Source organism: Muscardinus avellanarius, assembly GCF_963383645.1.
Source record: "Muscardinus avellanarius genome assembly, chromosome: 3".
Classification (NCBI taxonomy): domain Eukaryota; kingdom Metazoa; phylum Chordata; class Mammalia; order Rodentia; family Gliridae; genus Muscardinus; species Muscardinus avellanarius.
In genome coordinates, this window is record NC_137788.1 from 35,811,298 (window position 1) to 35,832,610 (window position 21,313).

Here is a 21,313-nt window from a genome sequence, read left to right on the forward strand (position 1 = left end):
ACTTCATCCCAGAAACAATCCAATGAGGTGGTTGCCCACAGGCTTAAGGTTGACTGTTCTCAGTGCAGTCTGCAAACCCCTGGGGCTCCTGAGACCCTTTGAGATCAAAACTACTCAGTCCTCTTCAAGAAGGGACTAAGATGTTGCCGCGGTGATGTTTTTGCTGAGGAAGTGAAGCTGGCATGTTGGTGTGGTGCCAGGCGGTCCTGGGGGTCAGGGCCGCAGGCTCCCGTAAGAGAACCAACCGCTTTCATTTAGGAATGTCCTTGGAGAAGGAGTGATAGCTATTGATTTTATTACTCTTGACCTTGAGTACCATCTTTTTGATACTTTCTAGGCATGAAACGCAGGCATGCCTGAAGCACTCCTGCTGCATACTGGAGTGAACCTGGAGAAGCCCTGGTGTGAGTTCCGGCAGAACGGGCTTCTTATGAAATGCCAAAGGATGATTGACAAACTGGGGCTGTTTTTTGGTTTTGTTTTTTCTTTTTGCAGTGTGCGCCACCATGCCTGGCTTACCATGCCCAGTATTTTTGAGCCGGGCGTGGTGGTGCACGCTTGTAATCCCAGCATTCGGGAGGCTGAGACTGGAGGATTGTGGTTTGCGGACAGCCTCAGCTACTTAGTGAGGCCCTCCACAACCCAGTGAGACCCAGAAGAAGAAGAAGAAGAGGAAGAAGAAGAAGAAGAAGAAGGAGGAGGAGGAGGAGGAGGAGGAGGAGGAGGAGGAGGAAGGAGGAGGAGGAGGAGGAGGAGAGGAGGGGGGAGAGGGAGAGAGAGAGAGAGAGAGAGGGAGAGATTGTTTCAAAATAAAGAATAAAAAATAGGGCAGGGACTATAGCTCGGAGGTTGAATGCCCCTGGGTTCCATCCCCATCCCCAGACACACACACACACACACACACACACACACACACACACACACACAAAACAAGCCAGGTATGGTGGCACATGCTTGTAATCCCAGCATTTGAGAGGCTGACGGGAGGATCGTGGTTTGTGGACAGCCTCAGCCACATAGTGAGGCCCTCTGCAACTCAGTGAGACCCTGTTTGAGAGAAAAAAAAAAAAAAGAACATAACAAAAATTCAATCCCAATTTAGCAGGACACTATAGAACCCAATTCCCACCAATGGGAATAATCTACGTAGAGATTATCCTTAATTATAACTTGGGCTTTCAAGAACACATCTTCACTGTGGCAGCAAGTTTCTAACACCCCACAAACTCCCTAGTTTACTCCTAAAGTAAGCCACAGCATTGGAACAGTCTTCTCGGTGACTTTAGGGACTGCAGGGGGACAGATGGGGCAGCTGGAATGTCCCCACACAGCAGGAAAGCACAGGCGATTCCAGGTTGGGAAGGTGCAGTGGTGCTGGGCTCTTCTGCCCTTGCTGAGTGACCCACCTCAGCTCCCTCGTTCTGTCTTCTGCTCTCTGAAATCCTTTCCCTACTCCCAAAGAAAATATACTGAAAGAACAATCTCTCTCCTTTTGTTTAGAATTAAAATAATTCTGGAGCTGGCTATGGTGGTCTACACCTATAATCCCAATACAGGTGAGACAGGAGGATCTCAGGTTTGAGACCAGCCTCAGCAACGTAGTGAGACTCTCGGCAACCTAGCAAGACTCCATTTCAAAAGACAAGGGCTGGGGAGTAGCCTGGAGGTAGAATGTCCCTGGGTTCAACCTCTAGACACACACACACACACACAACCTCTGCTAACATGGAATACTATTCCTTATACAAATGTCTGAAGCAGAAACAACTTTACATTTTATCCCTACAAATGGAAGGTGGATGGGTGGGTATTTGGTGTTTGAGGGACTGACCATCTCTAGGCCTGACAGAGTAGCTCCCCAAATGAAAAAGCACTTGTACCACCCTCTCTAACTGTGCACCTGCTGCTCGGGCTCTGCAATGGCCGCCAGGGCAAGCCTGGCTGCCAGCGTGACCCCAGCTCCTGGCTCAGGTGGGACTCTGGCTCAGGTTTCTACCTGTGTGTCTGAAAGCCTGTGATCAGCAGGGTCTGCGGAGCTTAAGCCCGCGAGGAATGGACACGGGGAGCAGTCACGCTCCTCCTCCCCCTGCCACCTGCCCTGGAGGAGGGGCCTCTGCTCACTGTTTCTTACCCGCTTACCTTGACACCACTCTCTACAGCTAGGCACGCCCACACTAAAGTGTGAGCAAATGAACAACTCATTAGTATTTTATTTGCATTTTTAGAGAAGATACATAGTTCACAAGAGACGCTGATTTTTCTTAAACAATAGAAAAAGGGTCTTAAAAAAGAATCTACTGTCTTAGAAGAAAACAAGTCTCTTCAGCAAGCCTGGGCCAATTCCGAGCAGAGGCACCTTAAGCAGAGGTTACACAGAGAGTAAGTTCAGATTCATCCACAGATGTCCAGTCTGTAAGGCTCCAATGGCCTCAGCTTAACACTGGTAACGAGCTCACGACACCAGGGTCCCACCAGGTTTGGACAGGCTGGCTCACTCTCCAGGCGGCTGCATCTGTTTACAGAACTCATCAAACTGCTGTTGCTCCAGTTCCGTCATGACTCTGTTGAGGGCGTAGATCTGAATGGAGAAACAGATATGTTAACAAAGCAAGCAGCTGCTCGCCGTGGTTTTGGACACAATAGACCAAGTCAACTGAAAATGCCTGACCACTCCAGAAATGGTCATGCAGGGAGAGTGATTTGGGAACAGGAAGGTGGGCATGAATTCCCCTGGGGTATCAAGAAAGCAGTGAGCCAGGTGGCTTGGCCTTTAGGGATCAGACATGATAGGTGATGGACATATGAGGCATAAACAAGGATGACGGAGAAGTACATAATCAGCTCTGGAAACTTCAAGTATGCTAACACAGAAGACAGAGTGGGGCTGGGAAGCTGGAGAAAGTGAAACAGGTATGTTGGGGCCTCAAATGCCATGCCAAAAAATCTAGACCTAATCTCCAGAATTTGAAGACCGAGCAAAGATAAGTGTGCAGGGGAGCAACCCGATTCTATTGTGCTTTGGGAAAGATTACTAGAGCTGCCAGAGGGATGGAGTGGTGGAGGGGTTACCAACCACGTAGGAGGTGTCTGTAAAATAGTCCAGACAGGAAAGAGTGGGACTCTGGCCTAGGGCCACCTATGTAACAAAGAGAAAACGGCAAGAGACATTCCAAGGTAAGGGGCCTCCACACCTCCTTCCTCGTGTTCCTTCATCCTCACAGAAATCAAAGAACAGAACCCAATCATAAAACTTCCCAATTTGTAGAAAAAGTAAAATAATGCATGTGTGTGAGACTATTAAGTTAATGAAGGCCGGGCGTGGTGGCACATGCTTGTAACCCCAGTACTTGGGAGGCTGAGACAGGAGGATCGCACAGGTTCGAAGCCAGCCTCAGCTACTTAGTGAGGCTCTCAGCAACTTAGACCCTGTTTCAAAATAAGACTAAAAAAATGGGCTGGAGGTATAGCTTAGATGTAGAATGCCTCTGGGTTCAATTCCCAGCACCACACACATACACAAAAGTAACAAAGTGACAACCAGACATATACAGAAAGGATCACCAAAACTGCAAGACTGTTCTAAGGACAGAAGAAGTAAAACAGGAGACAAACAGGGAAGGAAAGAGGGACTGTGGCTTCTTGCTGGCTTCATTCATTCATTCATTCATTCATTCATTCGCACTGGGGATTGAACTCAGGGGCATTCCACCTCCAAGCCCTATTTTACTTTTTATTTTTGCAGTACTGGGTATTGAACCCAGGGGCATTCTACCTCTGAGCTACACGCCCCTATTTTTTAGTCTTTATTTTTATTTATATATTTATTTTTTTGTGGTAGTGGGGATGGAACCCAGGGGCCTTCTACCTCTGGGCTACACCCCTAGACTATTTTATATTTTATTTGGAAACAGGGTCTCACTAAGTTTCTGAGAGCCTAAATAGTTGCAGCTGTCTTCAAACCTATGAAATTCTCCTGTCTCAGCCTCCCAAGTACTGGGATTACAAGTGTGCACCACCACGCCTGGCAGTCTTTATTTTTTATTATTTTGGGGGTACTGGGGATGGAACCCAGGAGCATTGCACCTCTGAGCTAAACCTCCAGACCTATTCTTTAGGCTTTTTATTTTTTGAAACAGGGTCTCACTGGTTGTGAAGGGCCTTGCTAAGTAGCAAACCTCTGGTCTCAGCCTCCGAATGCTGGGATTACAAGTGAGGAACACCACACCCGGCCCCGGTCCTATTTCTTATTCTTGATTTTTAAACAGGGTCTCGCTCTTGCAAAAGCCTTACTAAGTAGCTGAGGCCGTCCTCAAAGCACTATCCTCCTGTCTCAGCCTCCCAAATGCAGGGATTACAAGCGTGCACCACCACGACCCACAGTCTTTATTTTTTTTTAAACAGGGTCTCACTAAGTTGTAGAGTACCTCACTAATTAGCTGAGGCTGGCCACGAACCTGTGATCTTCCTGTCTCAACTCCCCCAAGTACTGGGATTATAAGAGTGCTCCATCACACCTGACTTTTTATCTTTGAAACAGGGTCTTGTTATGTTGCAGACAGCCCAAGTTGCTGAGGCTGGCTTTAAACTTGTAATCCTCCTATCTCAGCCTCCCAAGTACCTAACTGTGGCTTTAAGTTTAAAAACCCCATAAATGCCCTCACTTTTACTCCCCAGGCCTGTTTTCCTTCAGGACTGAATTCTTAAAAAGTCTAGTAAATCTTAGAGTTTAGTTAATTAGTGCTTATATACTATTAGCTTACAGGATTTTTTTTTTTAGCCTGATCAAAAGTCTAGAGCAGGGTATAGCGGCACACATTTGTAATCACTGTACTTGGGAGGCTGAGACAGGAGGATCTTAAGTTTGAAGCTAGCCTCAGCAATTTAATGTGACCCTCAACAACTCAGTGAGATCTTTTTTCAAAATAAAAAATAAGCTGGGCATGGTAGTACATGCTTGTAATCCCAGTTGAGAGGTTGAGACAGGAGGATCACAGGTTCACGACCAGCCTCGGCTACTTAGTGAGGCCCTCCACAACTTATTGAGATCCTGTTTCAAAATAAAGAATAAAATAGGGCTGAGGTGTAGATCAGATGTAGAATGCCCCTGGGATCAATCCCCAATGCCACACACACACACACAAAAAGATAATAAAGGTTGGGAAATAGCTCAGAGTAGAATGCCCCTAAATTCAATCTCCAGTATTAAAATAGAGAGCTAGTCACAGTGTGTGTGTGTGTGTGTGTATGTGTGTGTGTGTGTGTGTGCACGTGCGCGCACATGTGTATACACTTAGAAACATGCAAAACTAAATATATTGTTACACTACAAAATATTATCTAGGGATCCTTACAGAGGAAGTAAATTCTTATAGAACAACAAGGGAATAATTACCACAATTATTAAGCAAAGAAGGTACTGCTTGTGTGAAGGTTTGGAGACATGACCAAAAAGGGGCACTTGGAGCTTCCAAGTTATTGGTCATGTTCTTTCTTACGTTGAGTGGTAGATAACAGGGGTGTTTTATTCTTATTAACTATCTGATGAGCACTTATAATCTGCATATTGCTACATTCAGGACTGATAGAGGTGTTAAACAGCTTCTTGAGAATTCCCAATCAGGGAGACAGGGTGGTAAGAGGGAGAAATAAACTAAGCAGGGGAAGAAAAGACTCAAAATGGGTCAGGCCATCGAGCCAAGGAATGCAAGCGTGGCCGAGAAGGAAAGGGTCACTGGTGTCAAGTGCTGCTTCAGCTGCAGATGTGCCATGTTCTCATTCATCCCTCCTGTCTCTCCTTCATATTGAACTTCCTGGAATATGCATCTTTGCAAAGCTGCGTGGAAACCGTCTCTTCCTGCAAGGGGCCTTGCCATTCTCATTTTAGCTTTATCCAGGGGATGCAGAGAAAGCGCGCGGCAGCAGAGGTGAGAAGGCCTGCCCCTCACTGACTGCGGGACTTGGTCACATCACGCCAGCGCTCTGCTTTAAAGCAAGGTTACTACCTCCTACCTCCCAGGGTCACGTGTCTTATATAGCCCTACTTTATTCCAGGAAGGGTTTACAGGGCAAAATGAGAATAACAATAGTGCCTGCCTTGGTGCGGAGACTGCATGTGTGCCCACAGGTGTAGGCGTGGCCTGGGCCAGGCATGCCGCCAGAGCTCAAGTGCCACCTGCCACTAGAGTGGAAACCCAGCACTCTATTTTAGCAAGGGAGCATAAACACAACCAGTTGTTCAACTTACAGTCCTCACCATGAAAGCAAGGCAACTGTTTGTAAGCACCCTGTCTCCAGACTGCGACTGCTACTGTCTTATCAATGCCTTCTCTGTGACAGGTGCAGTGTGAAGTGCTTTACCTGCAACATTTCTGTTCCCTGTAACAGTCTTGTGGGTAGAAACTCCCACCCTCATTTTAACAATTTAGGCATGGAGGACTAAGTATCTTATCCAAGGTCACATGGACAAACTGGGAAGTAAACCATTTTAACCTGTGCAACCTTGCAGGAAGGGTATCAGTGAGGATACGGACAACTTCTCTAATCATCACAGTGTGCACAACGGATGATGTCACAGGGCTGTTTCTTAACAGCTGCTCAAACTGTTTGCTAAAACAAAATGCAATAAAGCCATGGGGGGCTAGATAAAGGGAAGAGCAGAGGCATTAGTTAGAACCCAAGACCAAAGCTTTCAGATGGTTTGCCTTAATCCAGAGCTAGATTCCAATTTAGATTAACTTCAAACATGCTACTAAGTGTACTGTTTCCTGGAGTGTAAAATTCCACGAAGACATGGATTCTGCTTTGTCTAGGCACGTGTCTCAGGTTTTTAGAGCAGGGTCTGGTACATGCAACAACTCAATATTTGTATGTTTGTTTGTTTATTTTGTGGTACTGGGGGTTGAACTCAGTGGTGCCCTACCACTGAGCTAGATCCCCAATCCTTCTAGTTTACTTTGAGCTGAGATCTTGCTAAATTGCCCAGGCTAGCCTTGAACTTGCAATCCTCCTGCCTCAGCCTGCTGAATTGCTGGGATTACAGAGCTTCTGTACTTGTTTAAATGGCTTGTATAAATAAAATTAAAAGTCTGAAAATATCAAAGAATAATAAGTAGTCTTTTTTTGGTGGTGGTACTGGGGATTCAACAAAGAAGGGGAGTTTCTACCTGAGCTACACTCCTAATCCTTTTTAATTTTTTTGGCGGTACTGGGGATGGAACCCCGGGGCATTCTACCTCCGAGCTACATCCCCAGCCCTATATTTTATTCTTTATTTTGAAACAGGGTCTCACTGAGTTGCAAAGGGCCTAAGTAGCCGAGGCTAGCTGTGAACTGCGATCCTCCTGTCTCAGCCTCCTGAATGCTGGGATTACAAGCATGAGCCACCACGTCTGGCTCTTCTTTAAATTTTGAAACGGGATCTTACTAAGTTATGTGCTGGCCATGAACTTGCAATCCTCCTGTCTCAGCCTTCCAAGTGCTGGGATTATAGGTGTGTATTGTGCCCACCCAGGAATAAGGTCTTATACTACTAAGTGGGTAGTACAAACTAGTACAATCCCTGTGAAAGCAATCTGGCAATGCCTAGTAAAACTGAAAATGTATCCAATAATCCTTTTTTGTGTGTGTGGTACTGGGGATGAAACCCAGGGACATTCTACCTCTGAGCTACACCTTTGGCCCTATTTTTTTATTCTTTATTTTGAAACAGGGTCTCACCGAGTTGCAAAGGGCCTCACTAAGTAGCTAAGACTATCCTCGAACTTCGATCCTCCTGTCTCAGCCTTCCAAATGCTGGGATTACAAGCGTGCGTCACCATGCCCGGCTCTAGTAATTCTTTTAGTTTAAATGCCTTACAGAAATTCTAGCACAAGTGCCAAAGGAGATATCTAAAAGTTCGGTTTTTTTTTTTTGCTACAGCAACATTTGTTAATGCAAAACTATAACTGAAATATCCATCACTGGAGGAACGGGTAAATATACTAAAATGGGTTCATAACATATATTACTTAAAGAATGAGGAAAATAAGCTAGATTCTATGTTAACATGAATGAGCTCTAAAAGATAATGCAAACAAAATGCAAAAAAGTATGAAATTTTATTAATGTAAAATTTTAAAACATCAAGGGTATATATTAATATATTTGAATGTAAAAACAGTTCTTGTCCATAGGAAGGGGAAAAGGGTATAAGACAGGAAATAGACAAGGTGACTACAATGTACATGTGATTTTTATTTACCTTATTTTTAATAGACTTCAGGCAAATATGACAAAATGCTAACCACTACCTGGCTGGGGCGCTGAGTACCACGCGTTTGCTATAATAATCTCATCTTCTGTACTTTTAAATTTCTCAAAAACAAATGGATAAACAAAACAAAGAAGGGGAAAAGGCAGAAATTTTTTCGTGATATTAAATATTAAAATACGTCTGTATGTGGTTCAACATGAGCACTGTAAACAGTTTAAAGCGTTTTATCCTTAGATTGATTCTAAGTGTTTAGAGGACAAAGGACACATGGGTGGGTTTAAAGTGTGGGGCTTTACGAGGTAGTGAGGAGCTACTGTTGTGTCAACTCCAGAACATGTGTGCCTGGGTATCAAACCCTCAAGTGCTGTCTGTCTGTCTGACCCTTTCTTTGCGCAAGGATTTTTCTCTTCTTCCTTCCCTCAAGTCCTTACCACAAAAGCCCCGTGCCCGCAGTCATATGGAGACCTAGCGCTGGTTTGGGATCGACACTGACTGGGCCTGTGACTCTGGGCTGCCACGTCACCGTTGTGGACCTCTATGACCTCTAAGGCGGGGAGGACCCTGTCTTGCTTGGAGGTAAGCCGGAGCTCCCCGTCACAGTTTTCTCTACTGTTTCTGGGGATCCCAGCATCTAATCCAGCAGAGGACAGGCTACACGAGCCCCTCCTTCCTCTCACCTCCGCTCTTTGTCTCTGCTTCAGCTCCTGCTGGGCAGATTTCTGCTTAGCCTTCTCCACTCTGCTGACAGGTTCTTTAACTTTGGGTTTTTCTTTACGCGCAGGTGGATCCATGGCTTGGCTTCTGAATACTCTTAGCTCTGACCTGGATGGCACAGAAAGAGGCAAAGAAAAAAAAAGATAGGAAAGAAAGAGGAAAAGCTGAAAGAAAAGAGGAAGGAAGGGAAGAAGGAAGTAAGAAAGGGAGGGAGGAGGAGTGGCTAGTCTCTTAAGTCTTAGCTCAGCCCCTTCCTTGACAGGTGAGGCGTTGAGTAGCCCTGCGGCAGGAGGACTGAGTCCCACCGCCACAATCTCAGGGGACCTCTTAGGCGAGTCTCCTCTGCACTCCGAGCCTCACTCTTCTGTCTGCAAATGGGACAATGGTGCCTTTCCTGGGCTCCCCAGACGGCCTCCTGAGCACCAGAAGGCAGGCCCGGCGAAAGCGCTCCACCCCGCAGCGGAGCTGCCCAGGGCCGGACGGTTACTGCGGGGGACACAGGCGAGAGGCGGCCGGCCCGCCCCGCAGCCCCGAGGCCGAGCCGCGCCGGGCCAGGCTCCTCCGCGGCGCCGCCCAGCCCCCCGGCCCGCCCCCGGCCCGCCGGAGCGACCCGCGGCCATGGCGGCCCGGAGCCCGCGCCTTCCCTACCGGGCCTCGGGTGTGGGCCTCCGCCGCGTCGGGACCCCGGCCGCGCGCGAGACACCCGCGCCTTCCCCTTCCGCCCGCCGCCGACTGGGCTGCCGGCCCGGGGGCGGGGCCGAGCGCTGGGGACCCCGCCGGAGCCTCCGCGCCTGCGCAGAGCACGCCCGGGCGGCCGGCGGGAGGGGCGGGGCCCGGCGGGAGGGGCGGGGCCTGGCTGGTCAGGGGCGGGGCCAGGGCGGGGGTACCGCTAACAAAAGCTTGTCTGCCATAAAGAAAATGTGTATAAAACCGCTCGCCTCTAATCCCAGTACTTGGGAGGCTGAGACAGGACGAGCGCAGGTTTGAGGCCAGTCTCAGCAATTTAGACCCTTAGCATGACCCTGTTTCAAAATAAAAAATAAAATAGGACTGAGGTGTAGCTCAGAAGTAGACTGACCCCTGGGTTCAATCTCCAGTCCCTCCCACACACATCCACAAAGGGCTGGGGTTCTGACTCGGGGATAGAAAAAAAGAATCAAAACGAATGACAGTGAATGCATAGCTCTAAGAAAAGCTTTTCTGGGATAAAGAAATGTGATATAAACCAGCCTTGGTGGCATTCACTTGTAATCCCAGTACTTGGGATGCTGAGACAGGAAGGTCACAGGTTCAGGGAGCACCTCAACAATTTAGTAAGGTCGTATTTCAAAATAAAATAGGGTAAATCCTCCTGTGTTGTTCAATCTCCAATACCAAGAGAAAAAAAAAGAATAAAAACAAATGACAGTGAATGCGTAGCCCAGATGGACACATATACTTTCAATCTAAGTCTAAATTCTTCCATCCGTTCTGGAGGCCAGTTCAGCAAGAGACATCAAAAGCCTTATTTTTTAAGTTCTTTCTTTCTTTCTTTCTTTCTTTCTTTCTTCCTTTCTTTCTTTCTTTCTTTCTTTTTTTTGTGGTACTGAGGATGGAAACCAGGGGCTTTCTACCTTTGAGCTACACTCCCAGACCTATTTTATATTTTTTTATTTGGAAACAGGTTCTCACACTAAGTTGCTGAGAGCCTCGTTGAGTAGCAGAGGATGGCTTCGAACCTGTGTGATCCTCTTCTCTCAACCTCCCAAGTACTGAGGTTACAAGCATGTGCCACCACGCTGAGCCAATGTCAAAAGCTTTAAAAACAGCCCCAGTGCCAGGGCGTGGTGGCACACGCTTGTAATCCCAGCATTCGGGAGGCTGAGACCGGAGGATCACGGTTCGCGGACAGCCTCAGGTGAAGCAGAGATGAGGCCCTCCTTAACTTAGTAAGACCCTGTTTCAAAATAAAGAATAAAAAGGGCAGGGGCAGTGACCCAAAGACTTAGGCCCAGCCCTTAACATCTCCCCCCACAGTGCCTCTGTGGGACACAAACCCTTCACCGCATGAACCTTTGGGGGACACTGAAGATACAAACAATAGCAGTAACCCTACAATAAGCCTAAAATTAAAAAATAACCCCCCAAACAACAACAACAAAAAAATAGGGCAGGGGGTGTAGCTTGGAGGTTGAATGCCCCTGGGTTAAAACAAAACAACCCAGTACCAAAACAAACAAACAAACAAAAAAACAAAACAAAACAAAACAAAAAACCAGCCCTGGTGTGGTTCTGCTCATCTGTAATCCCAGTGCTTGGGAGACTAAAACAGGAGGATCCCAGCTTCCAGGACAGCCTCAGTAGTAGTGAGACTCTCAGCCACCTATCACTACCCTGTCTCAAGACAAAAAATAAAAAGGCCTATGGGTGTACCTCAGAGGTAGAATGCCCCTGGTTCAATCCCCAGTAACACACACACACGCCTTACAAACAAACACAAGTACACAAAAAGATAATTGCCACATGACTCCATCTATGTGAAGATCTAAAGCAGGCGAATCTAAGAAACATAAAGTAGAATGGTGGTTGCCAAGGGAAAAAGGGGATGGGGAGTTACTGTCAATAGGTACAGAATTTGTTTTGCAAGATTAAAAAATTCTGGAGATCTGTTGTACAACAATGTTAGTACAATTGTACTACATACTAAAAATTGTTAAAATGGTTATTTTAGGGAGGAGAGTATTGGGGATTGAACGCAGGGACATTCTACCTCTGAGCTATACCCTCAGCCCTTTTTATTTTTTATGTTGAAATAGGGTCTTGCTAGGTTGCTGAGGCGGCCCTGGAACCTGTAATACTCCTTGTTTCTGGAGCATTTGGGATTTTCTTTTTCCTTTATCCTTATTGATAAGTTGGGTCCTGCACTCATGTGACTTTGTGTCACATGACCTCTGCAGGGCAAGGGAGGGGCTGAAACCCCCGCGAGAATTGGGCGTTCCCGCGAGTAAACCCTCCTCTCGCGAGATGCATATCTTGAAAAGGAGAGCCCGCGTCCTCAAGCTTCGGACAGGCGCGCGGGTCCCACGGTGCCTCGCCCTGATCCCCGGGAGAGCCGTGCCATTAAAACTTTACATGCCACGTGTACCGGACCTCTCTCGTGTTTTTCACACTCCACCATACTCACATTATTTTTGCTTTACTCGCATTAATTTTTTATTTTACTTATCATTTGGTGCCGAAACCCGGGAGAACTCTTGGGTCCCTCCCCATTTTTTTCTTTTTTTTTTTTCTTTTTTTTTTCCTTTTTTCTCTTTTTATTTTTACTCTCTTTTTGAGCCCTGGACTCTCCGACCCACCAGCAGCTCGACTGTGAGGTCCCACACCAGCGCTCCGCTTGCAGGCGTTGCTCCCACCACTGCCGCCGCTGCCGCCCCGTGCCTGCCCGGACCGTAAGCCTTCTTCCCCAGCCCCGCACTCTCCAGGAGAGCCGGTGGCCTTCTTCCCGCCCCGGGCTCTGCTGAGAGTCTGCGGCCATCTTTCCAGCCCCGAGCTCTGCTGAGAGCTCGCGGCCATCTTTCCGGCCCCGCGCTCTGCTGAGAGCTGGTGGCCATTTTTCTGGCCCTGAGCTCTGCTGAGAGCCGGTGGCCATCTTTCTGATCCCGCACTCTGCTGAGAGTCTGCGGCCATCTTTCTGGCCCTGCGCTCTGCTGAGAGCCGGTGGCCATTTTTTCCCACCCACGTGCTCTCTTCCGGAGCGCCGGCGGCCATCTTCCACTGCCACCGCGGCTGCGGCCACCACCGCCGGGGCGTGCAGGCTCCGCCGGCCGCCAGGCTGCCAGTTCCACCCGCCCCGAGCCAGGCTCCTTGGGTAATGCTGGCACCTGCTCTGCCTGCCGACCTCCTGCACGGGCCAGGACCTCTGCCTGCCGCTTGGACCTCCTAAAACCGCCGTTCCAGCTTGGCGCTCCAGTCACCGCCGGGACCTCTGGCCGGTTTGCCCCGCCCGCCCCGAGCCAGGCTCATTGGGCGGTGCACAGCCGGCTTCGGTGTCCACCACAGTCACCCGCGCCAGGCGTAGCTCTACTCGCTGCTGCTGCTCCATTTTGCCCGCCCAAGCCAGGCTCACTGGCGGTGCTCCTCGGGGCCCAGCCTCAGCGACTGCCGCATGCCTGGAAGCCATTTTGTCTCCACGCCGCAAACTGGGCAAGCCATGCCGCCTGCGTGCCACCGTTTGATCCCGCCTGCGCCAGCTGTCAGTGCCATCCACACCAGCCACCAGCATCTGCGTGCCCCAGCTCCACTGCGCCCCCAGCAGCTTCTCAGCACTTCTGTCGCAGCCAGCACTGGCTGGCAACACTTCACTCCGGTAAACTGCCTCCTTCCCTTGGTTAGCGGGTTCCGGACTTGGGTCTTCCGGTCCACTGGGACCCCAAAATCCAAGCGCTTGGTGACCCATTGTCCCCTGGTCCACTGGGACCACCCTGCGGATGACCAGGTCATCCTCCGGTTTTGAGAAGGAATGAAGACGTTCTTCCCTATCTCTTAACCTCCGTTTCCAAACGATTGAGCAGGGAAATCGGGGACGCCCATTTCCTGTTCTTCGTTTCCGCCCGTGAACCAATTATGGGAAGTCGAACCTTTATACTAGCAGATGCCCTGAGAGCCTGTCTGCCTTGATATGAGTTGGGAAATGGGTTGCGGTGGCCCAGGAATAGTTAGGAACTTTTCTAAGCGGTCTGGTATCCCTCCAAATGCTCTCCTCTATCAGCTGCCATTTATTTTCCCACCAGCCACCATTTTGTGATGGCGTGCAGCCGCTGCCTGGTGACATCACAGTCGCCATCTTGGCCCCCACCAGACTGCAATTTTGTTGGGCAGCTGCCCGGCCGCTCCACACGGTCCTAAACGTGCTCGGCTTCTGGCTCCCTTTCCAGCCCGCTTGGGAACACCCTAGGTGTTGCGGGAAATGCCGGGGCCAGGCCAGGGCTGGGGCGACACCCTTTGTTTGCCCATGGGGAGTCTGCATTGCCATTCTTGCCGGACACCCGACCCGGGACGCACTCTTTGTGTGTGAATGTAGGTCCATCACAGCTGACAGAACCTTAACATGGCATCTAAAGTTTTAATTCCAGAGAGAAACAGGCGGAGATGGAGTGTACACTCTTGACTTTGCCAAAAAAGCAGATCCCTGGTAGCTGCCCTTTGGCTGGCGGTGGCGGTTCAGCCCTCTGGAGCGCCACCTAGGTGTGGAGGACTGCAACGACGACTACCTCCAGGAGCCTGCCTGAAGTGGGGCGAAGCCACACCCACCAATCAGACTGTGCCCGGCGTCCAGGAGGGCCACTGGAACAGTGCCCTTGGAAAAGGAAGAGCTCCGGGTGCCTCAACACAGGGGGAGCACCTTTCCAGACCAGGCCCCGCCGCTGGCCCTACTCAGCCTGGCTGAAGACTGACGGCTCCTGGATCCCTCAACCTCCATCCTCTTTGCCAGCTCAGGGTAGCTCTCCAGGTACTGAGTAAGCCAGTCTCCTTTTTGGTCGCCTGCTCAATCTCATGATTTGTTTTTTTTCTTTAATAGCCCTTGCCTGTTCAAGCCTCCTCAAGCGCACATCACTAAGCTGTCCAGGATAACCTCCAATTCGCACTGCAGCTATGCACCCACCTGCACCTCCTTCTGGGGGACTGGACTCCCGACTCCTCCCGGCCTGGGGCCCCTGACGACGCCCCTTGACAGCAGGAAGAAGCTAGAGGGTCCAATCGTCATCCTTTATCCCTACCATCAAAAGGCCGGGATGATAAGTTGGGTCCTGCACTCATGTGACTTTGTGTCACATGACCTCTGCAGGGCAAGGGAGGGGCTGAAACCCCCGCGAGAATTGGGTGTTCCCGCGAGTAAACCCTCCTCTCGCGAGATGCATATCTTGAAAAGGAGAGCCCGCGTCCTCAAGCTTCGGACAGGCGCGCGGGTCCCACGGTGCCTCGCCCTGATCCCCGGGAGAGCCGTGCCATTAAAACTTTACATGCCACGTGTACTGGACCTCTCTCGTGTTTTTCACACTCCACCGTACTCACTTATTTTTGCTTTACTCGCATTAATTTTTTATTTTACTTATCCTTATCTTCTGAACTTTCATAATAATGTGCTCTTTAAACCCTTTCATTCAAGTGCGGGACACTTGGTGGCTTTTTCAATCAGAAATGACAGTCTTCAATTCTGGAAAATGTTCTGTGATCAATTCTCTTGTTTTTACTTATTATCTTTTTTTTTTTTTTGTGGTACTGGAGATTAAACCCAGGGGAACTTATCTCTGAACTACCCCCACTCCTTTTTTTTTGTTTTTGTTTTTGGTGGTCTTGGGGTTCTTGGAAGCCCTTCTACCTCTGGGCTACCCTCCCAGACCTATTTTATACTTTTTATTTAGAAACAGGGTCTCTTTAGCCAACGCGTCTGGCTTCGAACCTGCGCGATCCTCCTGTCTCTGCCTCCCAAGTGCGGGGATTACAAGCGCGGGCCACCACGCCAGGCTCCCCACCCCCACTCCTTTTTTAAAAGAAAGTTTTTATAGGGACGTTCAGTACTTCAGAGTCACGCAAACAAGATGGAGGTCATGGGTATAAAAGGCCGAGTCCACATGTAAGCCCTCTGGTGTACTCATTCGAGTCATCCCCTCATGCCATTTTGGCGTGGGGCTATATTTCTATTTTCTGTATTTCTATCTTTCTAATAAACTTCTCAAAATCTTTAGCAATTGTCCAAGCTATGCATATTTATTCTTAGCTTAGGACAAGAACTCGCGGTAATTTTCTGTTTTTGGTCATTTTGGGTTTTTGTTATGGGTTGGGGGAAATTGTGTCCGAGACCCTAGCAGGGGTACCCAGGGAACAGTTTCCTCAAACCATATTCTCCCAATCCGTAACAGATTTATTTATTTATTTTGGTACTGAGGATTGAACCCCAAAGCATTCCACCACCAAGCTATACCCCTAGTCCTTTTTTTTTTTTAATTTTTGGTTTTTGAAGCAGGGTCTCACTAGTTTGCTAAGAATATCGATAAATTGCGAGGCTGGACTTGAATCTGCAAACCTCCTGTCTCAGCCTCTCAAATACTGGGATTACAGGTGTGCACCACCATGCCCAGCTTTTTTTTTTTTTTTAATACTCTCATGCTCTATGTTCTATTTCTTGGTTTTGTTTATACTTTTTTTTTGGTACATTGTAGTCATACATCTTAATGGAGTTCAAGATGGTAGAGGCATACATGCACATATCACTCATTCAGCCCTTCCCCAATTCCCACCCCAATTCTTCTCCCCTCCTTCCTTCTCATGTTTGGCTTAGTGACTGACTTTGATATGTTTGTGCATTTTTCCTACTTGACAAGAAATTTCTTGAACTGTATCCTCCAGTTCTTCTATTGATTTTTTTTTTCCAATTTTTCAATTACATCGCCCACCCCCCTGCTCCTCCCGCCCCTGCCCCCTGCCATAGATCCAACCCAGGTCTTGCACATGTTAGGCAAACACTTTACCACTGAGCTATATCCCCAGCCCCTCTACTACACAAATTTTAATTTCCAGGTGTTTTCTTTTTGTTCTCTGACCTTTCTTTCTTGTAGCCTCTTGTTTTTGTGTTATGGATTCAAGATCTTCTCTAATTTTATATTTATGAGAATAGTCATTGTAATTTTCTGATTTTTTTCTCCCCTCTACTTTCTAGCTTGTCCTTCTTGTTTATTTTTGTCTCTGGCTTTCAAGTTGGAGTGTTTCCTTAGATAATAATAGTGGCCACCGTTTATAGGATGTCAAGCACTGTTCCAAGTATATGACATGTTTCAACTAATTTAATCTTTACAACAGCCCAATAACGTAGACCCATGCCCTGGTCCCAGCCATCCCAAGCCTGGAAAGGTCTCAGTTGAGAATTAGCTTTCTTCTTGTTGGTGTCCCCAACCCTGAAGGCACCTGGGTTAGATTTCTCTTTTTACTAGATCAGTTATGAGTCATTCATCTCCTTCCCTTTATTTAAAAACTGTATTGCGTCTGTGTTTCACAGTTATTTCCTGTTCCGTTCTTTTTGTCTTTTATAGGATTTTCCTTTTCTGTTTGAAAATTGTTCTTTGGTGAGATTGCAGGAGACAGAGATAAGCATTTGTGTTTAATGAATCATGTTTATTTAACTGGAAGTCCAGAGTTGCCACCCCTCCTTTAAAGTAGAGCATGACTTTTATATTTTGCCTTATGGTTAATGAATAAAGGATTATAAACTTTCCCAAAAAGTACATTTAAAATTTTAAGATCAAATCAAGGAATAACTATTTAGATTGAAACTACTTTAAAATAATCAAATAAAAAGTTTATTATTATGCACAGTATGGCCTGAATTTGAGAGGAAGAAAGGTGTGGAAACACACAGGCCAAAACTGTTTCAGAAAGCTGGGCGTGGTGGCAATCCCAGTTCTTGGGAGGCTGAGACAGAAGGATCAAAGATTCAAGGCTGGCCTCAGCTACTTAGTGAGGCCCTTTGAAACTTAGTGAGAACTTGTTTCAAAATAAAGAATACAAAATAGGACTGGGGGTATAGCTTGGAGGTAGAATGTCCCTGAGTTCCATCCTCAGTGCTGCAAAAACAAACACAAAAACAAAAACAATCTGGGGTTGTAAATGTATCTACACATATGTCTATCTATTTTTTTCACTTATGGGATTGGAAGCTCAAAAATTTCAGAGGAGAAATCCATTTTATGCTGTGATTAGATTATCTGATAAAGTATTTTTTGAGGAAGCAGTGAAAACACTAGTTATGAAAATTAAGTTTTGACTTGATACAATCACTTTGGAATGCAATTTTTTTTCCAGTACTGGGGATTGAGCCCAGGGGCATTTGATCTCTGAACTATACCCCAGCCCTATTTTTTAATTCTTTATTTTGAAACAGGGTCTCACTAAGTTGCAGAGGGCCTCATTAAATAGCTGAGGCTGTCTGCGAACCATGATCCCCCTGTCTCAGCCTCCCAGTACTGTGATTATAAGTGTGTGTCAGCATGCCTGGCTTGAAATACAATTTGATAACGTCTATAACCTAGCAATATTACGTCTAGATATATAGTCTCAGGAAAACTTTTTTTCTTTCTTTCTTTCTTCTTTTTCTCTCCTTTCATTCTCTCTCTCTCTCTCTCTCTCTCTCTCTCTCTCTCTCTCTCTCTCTCTCTCTCTCTCGTACTAGAGATTGAGCACAGGGGCATTTTACTTTACCTCTGAGCTATACCCCCAGACCTTTTTTACATTAAGTTTTTTATTTATAGTCTTCAAAATAATTGATTACCTTAAAGAGCTTCTTCAGTTGTGCGGAATATATTTTTTGAAATTTGCCATACTAAAACTTGGTGGGGAGCTGGGGATGGTGGTTCACGCTTGTAATCCCAGCATTTAGGAGGCTGAGGCAGGAGGATCACAGTTTGAAAACAGCCTCAGCTCCTACTTGGTGAGGCCCTTTGCAACTCAGTGAAATCCTATTTCAAAAAATAAGCTGGGAGTAGTGGCGCACGCTTGTAATCCCAGCATTCGGGAGGCTGAGACTGGAGGATCGCGGTTCGCGGACAGCCTCAGCTACTTAGTGTGGTCCTCTGCAACTCAGTGAGACCCTGTTTCAAAATAAAGATTAAAAAATAGGGCAGGTGTATAACTCGGAGGTTGAATGCCCCAGGGTTCCATCCCCAGACCCCCACAAAAATAATAATAAATAAAAAAAAAATAAATAGGGTATATTCATTTCTAGTCACCCCCCCCATGCCATTTTGGCATGGGGCTGTATTTCTTTTCTGTATTTCTATCTTTCTAATAAACTTCTTTAAATCTTCAAAAAAAGAAAGAAAGAAAGAATAAAAAAGAGAGGGCTGGGGATGTAGCTCAGAGGTAGAATGCCCCTGGGTTCTATCCCTGGTACCACACACACACACACACACACACACACACACACACACACACACACAAACTTCAAGGGAGCTGGCGTGGTGGTGCCCGCTTGTAATCCCAGTACTTGGGAGGCTGAGACAGGAGGATTCAGGTTCTTGGCCAGCCTCAGCTACTTAGTGAGGCCATCTGCAATTTTGTGAGATAAAGAATAAAAAAAATAGGGGTAGGGGTATAGCTTGGAGGTAGAATACCCCTGGGTTTTATCCCCAGCTCTGCAAAACAACAGCAACAACAACAACAACAAACTTGAGAGCTTGGCACAAAGACAATGACTAATAAACAGTGTCTACTTATGCTTCAAAAGAAAAAACTTGGGGGTAGGGAGAGAGAAAGGTTGGATAATGGGCACCAAAATGCAGTTAGATAGAAGGAATGAGTTCTAGAGTTCTGTAGCACAGTGGGTGAATATATTTTATGACAATTTATTATAAATTTCAAAATAACTAGGAGAGAGGACTTTGAAGTTCCCCAACACAAATAAATAATAACTGTGAAGAGATAGAAATTCTAATTACCCTCATTCAATCACTTTACAGTATGTACATGTATGAAATTATCACACTGTGCCCCACAAGTAAGTGCATGTATTATGTGCCAATTAAAAATAAAAAGAAATTAACCAGGCATGGTTACACACTCCTGTAGTTTCAGCACTTGGGAGCCTGAGATAGGTGGATTGCAGGTTTGAGGCCAATCTCGGAAACTTGGTGACACCCTTAGCAACTTAGCAAGACCCTATTTTAAATTAAAAAATAAAAAGGGCAGGGGGTGTAGCTCAGAGGTAGAACGCCCTTGGGTTCAATTCCCAGTACAAAAAACAAATAAAGAAGGAAAGAAAGAAAGAAAAAATAAGACGGAAAAAAGAATATGTAATTATTATTAAAAATAAAAGTAGCCGGGCATGGTGACACACGTTTGTAATCCCCGCGCTTGGGAGGCTGAGACAGGAGGATCGCACAGATTCGAAGCCAGCCTCAGCTACTTAGTGAGGCTCTCAGCAACTTAGTGAGACCCTGTTTCCAAAAAATATATAAAAAAAGGTCTGGGAGTATAGCCTGGAGGTAGAAAGCCTCTGGGTTCCACCCCTAGTACCTCCCCCCAAAAATAAATAAAAGTAATACATATTTTATATGTTCACATAAACAACATGTTTTATGAAAAACAATTATTCTCTGAAAAAATAAGAAGTGGCATTGTTTTATATGTCTGTGAATCCCAAGTGCCTGGTGTGAGGGGAGACAGCTGCGACCTCCTCCCAGCCGCTGCTTCCAGCTGCTGACCTGTGTCATGTGTCCTTTGGCAGAAGGGTCAGGAACTGCAAAAGGAGCATTTCAACACCCTTTTCAGATAACCATGGAGATTCTTTGACACTACACCAAAACTCAGCAAGTGGGAATTTTTTTTTTTTTTTTTGGTGGTACTGGGGGTGGAACCCAGAGGCTTTCTACCTCCGGGCTATACTCCCAGACCTTTTGTATATTTTATTTGGAAACAGAGTCTCACTAAGTTGCTGAGAGCCTCACTAAGTAGCTGAGGCTGGCTTCGAACCCGCGCGATCCTCCTGTCTCAGCCTCCCAAGCGCGGGGATTACAAGCGTGCGCCACCACGCCCGGCTCGCAAGTGGGAATTTCTTAAAAGTTCACTGGAACGTGGACTTCGAAGCCATGGTAATGAGCTTTTTCTTTGTGGTAATGGGAATTGAACTTAGAGCCATTCTACCTCTGAGTTACACCTCAGAGCTATTTTATTTTTTATTTGGAAACAAGATGTCATTAAGTTGCGGAGGGCCTCCTGAGGCTGCTGAGGCTCGCTGTAAACCTGTGATCTTCCTGTCTCAGCCTCCCAAGTACTAGGATTACAGGTGAATGCCACCATGCCTGACTTGATCTTACTTTTTATTTTTTATTTTTTTGTGGGGCTGGAGATGGAACTCAGGGGCATTCTACCTCTAAGTTATGCCCCCATCCTGATTTTTTTATTCTTTATTTTGAAACAGGGTCTCACTAAGTTTCAGAGGGCCTCACTAAGTAGCTGAGGCTGGCCTAGAACCTGTGATTCTCCTGTCTTAGCCTCCCAAATACTGGGATTATAAGTGTGTGCCACCATGCCCAGGCTTTTTTTTTTTTTTTTTTTTTTTTTTTTTTTTTTGGTGGTACCGGGGTTCCTGGAAACCCTTCTACCTCCAGGCTTCACTCCCAGACCTATTTTATATTTTTATTTGGAAACAGGGTCTAGTAAGCCAGCGAGGCTGGCTTCGAACCTGCGAGATCCTACTGTCTCTGCCTACCAAGCACAGGATTACAAGCGTGCACCACCACGCCTCCAGCTTTTGATCTTGCATTTTGAATGAGTCTTTTACCTGACATTGTCCAGACTTGCATCAATGTCTTCAAGCA

At 46.9% G+C, this 21,313-nt stretch overlaps 1 protein-coding gene across 1 annotated transcript; it reads right to left on the reverse strand.

Moving 5' to 3' along the window:
* Window positions 1-2,491: 2,491 nt before the first annotated feature.
* SVBP (small vasohibin binding protein) lies at window positions 2,492-9,722 on the reverse strand (the record flags this gene model as incomplete). Its single annotated transcript, XM_080692539.1, has 3 exons — window positions 9,615-9,722; window positions 8,930-9,130; window positions 2,492-2,578 (listed from the first exon to the last, which is right to left on the reverse strand). Exons 2-3 carry the CDS (start codon window positions 9,041-9,043, stop codon window positions 2,492-2,494), a joined length of 201 nt encoding a protein of 66 aa, XP_080548665.1. The 5' UTR covers window positions 9,044-9,130; window positions 9,615-9,722.
* Between the last annotated feature and the right edge of the window lie 11,591 nt (window positions 9,723-21,313).